The sequence below is a fragment of the Megalobrama amblycephala genome, linkage group LG10 (assembly GCF_018812025.1).
Source record: "Megalobrama amblycephala isolate DHTTF-2021 linkage group LG10, ASM1881202v1, whole genome shotgun sequence".
Lineage (NCBI taxonomy): Eukaryota > Metazoa > Chordata > Actinopteri > Cypriniformes > Xenocyprididae > Megalobrama > Megalobrama amblycephala.
In genome coordinates this window covers 22,248,406-22,259,840 of record NC_063053.1, presented here as the reverse complement: position 1 = coordinate 22,259,840, position 11,435 = coordinate 22,248,406, and the positions used below count along the sequence as shown (strand labels likewise).

The following is an 11,435-nucleotide window of genomic DNA, read 5'->3' as shown; positions in this document are numbered from 1 at the left end:
AATCACATGCAACTCACTCTCTGGCAAGCTCTCTTGCACACATGTTTGTATTCCTTGGCTTTGGATTCTGAATGATACCCTGCCCCTGTGGAGATAAAATCATCAAAAATAAGACATTTCTTACAAGTGAGGTTCTTCAGCTGTTACCAGTCTGTAGTTTTGCTCGTCTCATGAGAGACATGTTTTTTTAGAAGTCATTTTCTTGCGAATAAAGTGAGTTTTTATACATGAAAAGTCTGTTTGATCCATTCGTTTTCTTTTTAAACTTTACAAAAACTGTTTGCCAGAAAAGTTTAGCATTCTTATTTAGTCACCTTCCTGTCAATCAAAACCCATGTGTTATTTTTTTTCCATTCTTTTCCATACAATGACAATTCATAGTAACCCGTTGTCAAGTTGTAGAAAAGACAAAAAAAAGTTCCATATACAAACGATTAATCACGATAAATCGCATACAAAATAAAAGTTTGAGTTTGGCTAATATATGTGGGTGTACTGTGTGTAATTATTATGTATATATAAATACAATCACATCCATGTATATATTTGAGAAATATTTACAAGTATATGTATTTATTTATATTTTTATATAATTTATATTATATATAAATACATTTTTTGTACATAAATAAGATATTTCTCTTAAATATATACATTAATTTGTGTATTTATATATACATATTAATTACACACATTACTCACACATATATTATACAAACTCAAACTTTTATTTTGTATGCGATTAATCACGATTAATCATTTGACAGCCCAAGTCCTTATAGTAACAGTCTTCAGAAGCTATACTAAATGATAAGACTGTATTGATGACCGATAATATTCAAACCTCTTAAACCCCATTCATCCATGCTAACATCATTAAAGGGTTAGTTCACCCAAAAATGTAAATAATGTCATTTATTACTCACCCTCATGCCGTTCCACACCCTTAAGACCTTCATTGATCTTCGGAACACAAATTAAGATATTTTTGTTGAAATCCAATGGCTCAGTGAGGCCTGCCTTGACAGCAATGACATTTCCTCTCTCAAGATCCATTAATGTACAAAAAAAATATTTAAATCAGTTAATGTGAGTACAGTGGTTCAATATTAATATTATAAAGCGACGAGAATATTTTTGGTGCACCAAAAAAACTAAATAATGACTTATATAGTGATGGCCGATTTCAAAACACTGCTTCATGAAGCTTCGGAGCGTTATGGGTCAGTGTGTCGAATCATGATTCGGATCACGTGTCAAACTGCTGAAATCACATGACTTTGACGCTCCGAACAGCTGATTCGACACACTGATTCATTTATGCTCCGAAGCTTCCTGAAGCAGTGTTTTGAAATCGGCCATCACTAAATAAGTCGTTATTTAGTTTTTTTTGGCGCACCAAAAATATTCTCGTCGCTTTATAATATTAATATTGAACCACTGTACTCACATGAACCGATTTAAATATGTTTTTAGTACATCAATGGATCTTGAGAGAGGAAATGTCATTGCTCCCTATGCAGGCCTTACCGAGCCAACGGATATCAACAAAAAATATCTTAACTTGTGTTCAGAAGATTAACGAAGGTCTTACGGGTGTGGAACGGCATGAGGGCGAGTAATAAATGACATTATTTTCATTTTTGGGTGAACTAACCCTTTAACGTCAAATGCCATTGTTTCAAAGGCCATGTTGTAACTGAAAATGGCATGCTGGTTTGAACATGCAGAATGGAGAATGACATTTGAGAGAAGCAGAAAAAGGGGAAATTATCAATTATTATAAATAATAGCCCATTAGGCTTTGTATGTTTTGAGAAGAAGTGGAATAAAGTCATATGGACTTCTTTATTTTGCACTTATACAGTGTTTTTTGGCTCCTTTTGAAGCTTGACAGACGTAACCATTATGAAGTGTTATTATAAGGAAATTTCCTTTGGTGTTCCAAGGACAAAAACACTAGCCTGGAAAGACTAAGAGTGAGTAAATAAACTTTTTTCTTTTCACAATTACTCATTCAACATGTAACAATTAAATTTGTGCCAAAACATGTTTATGCAGATATGTCTTGAAGCGCTATCTAAATAATTCTCAAAGGGACACAAATTCACCTGCATGCACCAGCACAAATCCCATAGCTTCATGACGGGAGACGGTGCTGTTCAGTATAGACCCTGAATTGTTTAATGGAGAGACAGTCTCCTTGCAATCTGTCGAGTTTTCTAAATTTTCCATGACCCGTATTCAATGTAGCTTGCATTTTGACCCATCATTCAATCATAATTCCAATACAATTCTTCAAGTCCTGAAAGAAAAGAGAGTGAGTTATCATACCTTGAAGATTCAACGTATATATAAAGTAATATAGGCTATTACATTTTATATCCAAGTCAGTTAAGTTAGTAATAATGACATACACGTTTTGACAATTACAACAATGATTTGACAGATTCCTTGTACTGTAATACATCCCTTCAAATGTTCTTGCTTCAACTGAAGTAAACTTCAGATAAGAAATATGCCTTGAGGAACGCAACAAACGAAATAACTTATGTTTGCTCACAAACTTATATTAGATTCAGCTAAGAATCTTTTTATAGCCTCTACATTAACTACTGGCAATTCAGTCCTACAAAACAGAATGAAAGAATAAAGACTGCAAAACTCACTCGCATGAAGACTTCAGGTGCATGACGGCAGAAGAGCGCCACAGTCATACGCATGGTTCAGCATCTCTACTGATAACACACACATACAGATTGCACTAAATTATGAGTGTAGTTGTGTGTCTGCTGCATGATTGTGATGTGATGTGATGATGATGAGCGGCGCATGTGCTCTCGTCACAGCAAAATACTTCCTGGTTCAGTGACACATGTGACCGTATGACTGCAGCAGCGCCCCCCTGAGGCAGAGTCAGGAACTGCGTTTCATCCTGTATTAGAAAGAGGACAACGCACAGTTTTTACACAGAGAATGAAACTATTTCTGTGTATTTTTAAACGTAAGTGTTACTTAAAATAATGTTAATTAACAGAACATGTTGAAAATGGTACAAAAACATTTGTAATTTTACAAAATGTGTTTAATCTCAAACATCTATATTGCTGCTCAAACTGTCTTCCATTATTATTGACGCTGTATTTTAAGTGTTGTCACCCAAGTTTTAAAACAGTGCCTAATCTATTAATGGTAAATATGTCAATAGATCAATAGGAACTGCACTGACAAAATAATCCATGTTTAAAAATCTGCATCTAAAATTGTATACTAAATGTGCATGTAAATGTATTTAAAGCAAAAAAGATAAATAGAACACAGGAAAAAATAGTCAGATAACATGTGGACCTCCACATATCTGATATGTGAGGATTTATGAGCAGTTTGGTGTTATTTATACCAAACAGATGGCCTTCCTGCCATGTCAAGTAAACCAGCATTGGCAGTGGAATTGAAAACACTCCTCTTGGGACAATTTGCTTACATAAACATGTCCTCTGACTGAAGTCAAATTCGGATGACTCCACAGTCTGAAAAACAGACTTTTTTAGAAAATCAAAAAATGATGCCAGCAAGAAGTTTATTCAAGGACTCCCTTTGGTTCTCTGTGGAGAAGGGACAGCAGTCTACATTCAAGAGACTCATGGGGTTTCATATTAAAAAGCCTTTCATTAAACAGATAAAATCACAGTCGACGCATTGCGGCTAGAAGAGTGTGTCATTGCAATACTGTCATTTTTATATGCAGCTAATCTCCATTTTACAATTTGGTATTACATCAATCCATAGGTTTCTTTTCTTCTAACATCCCCAAATCAACTAAAATACACCATTTAAATACAGAGGGAGAGCTTGGTTGAATGATGAATCTATCATCCAGACTTTTCCCACCTTCAATTCAGATTTAATTACACAACTTATTCTGTGATCAAGTTCATACATCACACATCTTTTTGAGCTACAAACCACTGGCCTGTCAGAAGTAAAACAAATGTATTCTGATGTTAGGCCTATTGTTTCTTTTCTGTGATGGGTTTCACTACTGCTGTTTCTTAGTTCCGTGATACGGCATTTAGGCCTCTTGGTGCTGAGATAATTGTCTTTGCTCAGATGGTTGTTCTTAATATATCATTGTTGACTTGTTTGCCATTCATCTATGCTTCTATAACGAAGGGTCAGTAGAATGGGGATCCATTTGCAGCTTTATTAAGCACAGCAGAGTTACAGACAAGGGCAAGGCAAATACCATAAACAGGGACAGGCAAGAGTCGAGGCTGGCAGCAGAGAATCAGGGTCGGGTCACAGGCAAGGATCAAGACAGGTGGCAAACAATCACAGTTCAGTACACAGGCAGAGATCAGGGCAGGCAGAAGAGGTTCAAAGGTAATAAACAGTCCAGGTAGTAACGCAATATCAGTCCACAGAATAACGCTCAGAAATGACCACCGTCGCAAATCAAGACTTTGCAAAGATAGTGGGGGTGTGTGTGTCTTAAATAGTGTGTGTGTGATGCAGTGCAGGTGGGTGAGCAATCAGTCCCAGGAATGAGGGCCTATGGGAAATAGAGTCCGAATGATAGCGAATCAGTATTCCAGCGATGGCTCCCTCCGGCGGTCCGGAGGATGAACCACGGGAGCCACATTCATGACAGCTTCTTTGACAAGGCTGTCGGGAACAGAATATAGTGTCTAAAATGTGTGATTTTACTGACTAAAAGAATTACAATGCTTTACAGGTGATAAAACAAAACCTTAAGACTTAACGAACGTGTGACTCTGACACAATAACATCTAAAATGGTACAATGTAGTTTAAATTAACATACTCTTATGGCAATTAACTATTTTACATTTTGGCAAATTTGTGGCTAACAGACCCTTTTCACATTTCCTGGATTCTCAGAAGCAGAAGTCGTCATAGTTGGGTAAAATTCCAGAGTGGTGAATAAGAGAGACAAGAGCGGCACTCGTCATAATCTGAAAACTACGCCCACCGGGGGGGGGGAAACAATCCAACCATCTCCACTGACTTTGTATTGCGTGAAGCTGCCTCCTTGTCATTTCTGACTTATAACAAAAAACAGAACAATGTCTAAAAGCTGCTATGTGACAAGGTGTACAGAAAACAATCTAAAAAAAAAAAACTGAACCAAAAAACCAGAGGTTTTTATAAGCTGTTGACCCCAAAAAACGAGCATTTAAGGACTAAAAAGTGGATACAGGTGATTGAGACAGAGCGCAACATGTCATTTTACTATGAGAACTACACCCACTGGAGGGTAATGTAATCAGGCAACAGGAAATATAATACATAAAACTGACATTTGGATATTTGACTTAACAGTGACTAAATGTTTACTGCACACGTAGGCTTACTGAGGCATACTGAGTGTCAGGATCCCAAAATTTACCCATTCTTCCTGCTGATGCTTCACATCTTATTGCCTGTATCCACTTTTGTCTCCTTAAAGGCTGGCTTTTACTGTTCGGTAGCTTATAAAAACTTAGTTCTGGGTTGTTTAGCTTGTTTGCTGTTCACCTTGTCACACAGCAACTTTAAGGCATTGTTCTGTTTTTTGTTATAAGTCAGAAATGACAAGGAGGCAGCCTCACCAATACAAAGTCAATGGAGATGGTTGGATTGTTCCCCCCTCCCCCGGTGTGGGCGTGGCCTAAATGCGCCCTGTCTCTATATATTTTTTTGTGTTCCCATTTGCTCAAATAGCAAAAGAAAAATTCAAAGAAGCTTCGGAGCATAATGAATCAGCTGTCAGACACAGAAGGACTCAGGATTGGAGACGAAGACGATGAGGACAACAGGTAGGTACAATGTTCAGGTAAGACGAGGTCGAGTGACGTGTAGGGATCGGTGCAAGACCAGACAATGAGTGAATGGGACTGGCGTGCTTATATGTGGCTCTGTTGATGATGCACAGGTGTTCAGTATTCCGGTGATTGTGAACGAGTGGGCGTGGCGTAAGTGTTCGTGTCAGAAGGTGCAGATTGTGTAGCCGTGACATCAGCGTGTCGAATCAGCTTTTCGGAACGCCAAAGTCACATGATTTCAGCAGTTTGGCTGTTTGATACGCGATCCAAATCATGATTCGACACAGAAGAATCATAATGCTCCGAAGCTTCATGTCATGAAGCAGTGTTTTGAAATCGGCCATCACTATATAAGTCATTATTTTGTTTTTTTGGCACACCAAAAATATTCTCGTCGCTTTATAATATTAAGATAGAACCACTGTACTCACATGAACTGATTTAAATATGTTTTTAGTACATTAATGGATCTTGAGAGAGGAAATGTCATTTCTGGCTATGCAGGTCTCACTGAGCCATCGGATTTCAACAAAAATATCTTAATTTGCGTTCCAAAGATGAACAGAGGTCATACGGGTGTGGAATGGCATGAGAGTGAGTAATAAATGAAATTCCTTTAATTTTTGGGTGAACTAACCCTTTAAGTTTAGAGATGGGGTTAGGGGTGGACCTTCATACTTACCTACATTTTTTCTTATAATCGTGTTTCCATATAATATAAATCATATCAAATTCATCCGAAATTACCACCTTGTAACATTTATGTTTTCGTATGATTTTCGGTCTCTCTTGTTTCCTACAAATGCAACTGGCACCATGTGTCTCAGTTATTGATTGTAATGAAAATGACCTCAAAGAAATATTAATATTATTGTAATAATGTTGCAGTCTCGTTGCTTGTTTTCTAACACTGTAATGGCCTGTTTTTCTTAATCCTAGAATAATATAGGGTACAACTAAAATTATAAAATAATTTGAACCCAAATCAAATTTCATGTCCACATATTTATTTCATTTATTTCTACTCATTTCTACATTTTTTAATGGGTTGCGGTTGACCTTCACATCTGGAAACAATTGAAGGAATAGCATTTAATTTCACCACTCTCTGATGTTCAAAATCTGCTTACTGGCTACCAAAGACTTTCTGCAAAAGTATCAAAACTATTGTGAAAAAATAATATTTAGAAACTCTCAATGCTTATAAAGGGAAGGGTTTCTACATTTTCTTCCAAATATTGCAACCAGATGGTTATGTATTTGCCAGCTAACAAGTACTTTCTTTTAATCATCTGTTCTCTTAATGATATTTGAGTTGGCTAACACCACAGTTCAATTAGTGCAGTAGTGTATATAAGGCTGGAGACTGAAGCATTATGTTCAACTTATGGAACTGCACTGTTTGCCTGTATCAAGAGAGAAAGAGAGAGAGAAAGAAGAAAAATATGAGCTGCTTTAAGTTTGTTGGAGTAAGTGAGTTGATGGTACAAAGCTTGTTTGTTCTGGCAGAACTTCATACAGTAAAGAAGGAATAGCTGAACCCTTTTTTGCCAACCTAATTCACTATGATTGTTACTTATTGTTTTCTTTGTTTGCTGTTTTTTGGCTTTCATCGGAAAATCAAAGGCACAGTGTCTTAATACATTTAATAGATTAAAGTTTTAACTAGCACCATTTCAATATGAAAACAAAACTTTTTACAGTTCAGTTCAGATTGTAAATGTTTTCCTCCAACTCACTTCAGATGAATAAAAAAAGAACATTCTGTTGTTCTGTCAGGCTATATACATTTTCAGTTGAGACCTTTCATAGACTGGGTGCTTCTCAATATCCCTCCTCGTTTCCTCGCTCCTCCGTCCTCCATCCTATGACCTGGAAATCGATCGAGCTCAGCCATCTTGAAGGACATCTCAATTCTCTAATTGCACCGCGAGGATCGAGGAGTGAGGAAGCTTCCTGAGGAGTCATGAGCGAGGATACACAGGTGCATCCTTTGCGGAAGTCTTTCTCGTTGAGAAACCTGACGCACGTATAAATTCTCCTCCTCCTTCATATCTTCATATCGGAGAAGACCAGCTGGCTGCTGGCAAATTTCTTGAATAGAGATGCCTCTAAACAGAGCCCAGGAAGTAGCCATGCCTCTAGTAGAGTGTGCTCGTAGTCCTATTGGGGGCTCTAAATTCGCATTATTGTAACATAATAACAATAGCTTCCACCACCCAGTGAGAAAGGCGTTGACGGGAGATAGGTTTTCTTATATAAGAGTCAGCCCACGAAACAAACAGCTGATTGCTCTTACGAAGTGTGCGGGTTCTCTGAACATACATATGCAGAGTACGAACCGGACATAAACTGTGTAACCTCTCCTCCTCTGGGGATGCAAAGGGTGGTGGATGAAAAGCTAGCAGGTCCACTGATTGAACTGCACCAGCGTGATCAAACACTTTGGGTACAAACGCAGGGTTAGTTCTAAAAGTGACTTTCTGAACACCCGGAGCGAACATCATACATGAGGAGTGAACTGATAAAGCATGTAGTTCACTCACCCTCTTTGCTGTAGTGAGAGCAAGTAACGGAGCCGTCTTTAAAGCGAGAAGCTTCAAGGCAATTTTATCAATGGGCTCGAAAGGGGCTTTTGAGAGCGCGTTCAGAACCACGGACACATGAGTCTTTTTGGGAAAGAGTTTTTCACACCTGGATTTGGGGATCCTCTGCCATTCCTCCTTACAGATCCTCTCCAGTTCTGTCAGGTTGTATGGTAAACGTTGGTGGACAGCCATTTTTAGGTCTCTCCAGAGATGCTCAATTGGGTTTAAGTCAGGGCTCTGGCTGGGCCTTTCAAGAACAGTCACGGAGTTGTTGTGAAGCCACTCCTTCGTTATTTTAGCTGTGTGCTTAGGGTCATTGTCTTGTTGGAAGGTAAACCTTCGACCCAGTCTGAGGTCCTGAGCACTCTGGAGAAGGTTTTCGTCCAGGATATCCCTGTACTTGGCTGCATTCATCTTTCCCTCGATTGCAACCAGTCGTCCTGTCCCTGCAGCTGAAAAACACCCTCACAGCATGATGCTGCCACCACCATGCTTCACTGTTGGGACTGTATTTTACAGTTGATGAGCAGTGCCTGGTTTTCTCCACGCATACCGCTTAGAAATAAGGCCAAAAAGTTCTATCTTGGTCTCATCAGACCAGAGAATCTTATTTCTCTTGGCAAACTCCATGTGGGCTTTCATGTGTCTTGCACTGAGGAGAGGTTTCCGTTGGGCCACTCTGCCATAAAGCCCCGACTGGTGGAGGGCTGCAGTGATGGTTGACTTTCTACAACTTTCTCCCATCTCCCGACTGCATCTCTGGAGCTCAGCCACAGTGATCTTTGGGTTCTTCTTTACCTCTCTCACCAAGGCTCTTCTCCCCCGATAGCTCAGTTTGGCCGGACGGGCAGCTCTAGGAAGGGTTCTGGTCATCCCAAACATCTTCCATTTAAGGATTATGGAGGCCACTGTGCTCTTAGGAACCTTATGTGTAGCAGATTTTTTTTGTAACATTGGCCAGATCTGTGCCTTGCCACAATTCTGTCTCTGAGCTCTTCAGGCAGTTCCTTTGACCTCATGATTCTCATTTGCTCTGACATGCACTGTGAGCTGTAAGGTCTTATATAGACAGGTGTGTGGCTTTCCTAATCAAGTCCAATCAGTATAATCAAACACAGCTGGACTCAAATGAAGGTGTAGAACCATCTCAAGGATGATCAGAAGAAATGGACAGCACCTGAGTTAAATATATGAGTGTCACAGCAAAGGGTCTGAATACTTAGGACCATGTGATATTTCAGTTTTTCTTTTTTAATAAATCTGCAAAAATGTCAACAATTCTGTGTTTTTCTGTCAATATGGGGTGCTGTGTGTACATTAATGAGGGAAAAAAATTAACTTAAATGATTTTAGCAAATGGCTGCAATATAACAAAGAGTGAAAAATTTAAGGGTGTCTGAATACTTTCCGTACCCACTGTATATAAACACTTAAGTCATCTCTCACTCATATTTTCCTGTCGTCATCATCATAAAGTGTGTATTATGCACAGTATTATTCGAGCAGCGGTTTGAGTGGCCGTTTAAGCTACAAACAGGTAGAAAATAATTTCTTTGTAGATTATACAACAGCAACTTGGAAAACAGACAAAACAGAAAAGGTAAGAAGCGATATTTGAGAAAAGAGCCTATCAATCTAATAGCTGTAGACGCATAGCGGAACTAACTTTACCCGGCGTCACGTGATTTCCGATTCTTGTGAAAAAGGTCTATAGCTACTGCCTTTCACGCTGTGTGAAAAAACTTTCTTTGACATATTCAGACGTTGGACTGCCTGTATTGTCTCAAGTCTCCAGTTATTAACTCTACAGGCTACAGACTTTATGTCAATCTCCAATCTCTCATCCAGCTTGAAGCATTCAAACATTCCTCATACATAACCAAAACAGATATCTGGGACTATTCTCTGGACCTCCACCATCAGGGGAGGACAATCAGGAACATGGTCTTGAGAATTGTGGCCTGCAAAACACATCAACAAATGTTTGGGACCGGATCATCCATAAAAACAATCCCCATGAATTCAATTGGCGGCCCTGTCTCTTGAGGCTTTTTTACTTTTTGTGAAAGCATGCCTTGCTAAGCAGCAGATTGTAATTCATGGTCTGGAGATTCTCTGAGTGGCTGTGAGGAAACATTCAGCTGTGATATGTGGTGGGAAAAGCAGAGAAAATGCTTCATCTGACACTAGGAAGAAGGAGAGTCTGTGCACCATGTGATCAGTGACTGACAACTTCCTTCCCTTTTATTCTTCTGTGATGATTGGAGAAGAAAGTAGAACAAAATCATCGCTCAAAGATAGATCTAAGGATGAAAAAAGCATCCCCAACATGGTCATGTCCTTTAGACCATAAGGCCTGCGTCAATGTGACATTAGTCAAAGTTTTGCGAATACAAAAGATATTTGACCATATACACTGATCTTTGTCTATACTTTTATAGGCACCCTCACAAACCACCAAACCCAAAACCATCCATATGACTACAGCTCCTCAACATCACTGCTGCAGACAGATTAAAAAATTATAAAGCAATTTTTATTGAATCTTCACCCATCAAAAATATGATTTGTTAGTGAGTATTTTTTTTTTTATAAACATTCATAAACATTATTTAAGATTGATATCTATGAAATGAGGAATTGTTGCTTAGCAACAGTGTGTGACAGTGGAACAGATAAGTCTGTAGCTCTCCTGTGTTATGTGTCGGGATATCAGGATATTGCAGTTGTCATTTGTTGTCTTGACTCTTTTATTATGATTTGTGTGTCTGATTGTGTCTACCTTTCAGTAGCTATTTATTTAAAGGTGCCCTAAAACCAGTTTTTACAAGATGTAATATAAGTCTAAGGTGTCCCCTGAATGTGTCTGTGAACATTCAGCTCAAAATACCCCCTAGATTTTTTTAGTTAATTTTTTTTAACTGCCTATTTTGGGGCATCATTAACTATGCACCGATTCAGGATGCGGCCCCTTTAAATGGATGTTTACATTTCATTCTGAACAGGGGCGGAGCCAGACATTG

At 38.7% G+C, this 11,435-nt stretch overlaps 1 protein-coding gene across 1 annotated transcript in view; it reads right to left on the bottom strand.

The window, feature by feature from the left end:
• The window catches only part of tasp1 (taspase, threonine aspartase, 1), a 47,756-nt gene extending 44,893 nt beyond the window's left edge, over positions 1 to 2,863 (bottom strand). Inside the window, exons 1-3 of the mRNA XM_048205436.1 lie at positions 2,670 to 2,863; positions 2,112 to 2,305; positions 18 to 85 (exon numbers count right to left, since the gene is read on the bottom strand). Coding sequence (XP_048061393.1) covers positions 18 to 85; positions 2,112 to 2,235 — 192 coding nt within the window. The 5' untranslated portion in view covers positions 2,236 to 2,305; positions 2,670 to 2,863. The remainder of the gene's footprint in view (positions 1 to 17; positions 86 to 2,111; positions 2,306 to 2,669) is intronic.
• Positions 2,864 to 11,435: the final 8,572 nt, after the last annotated feature.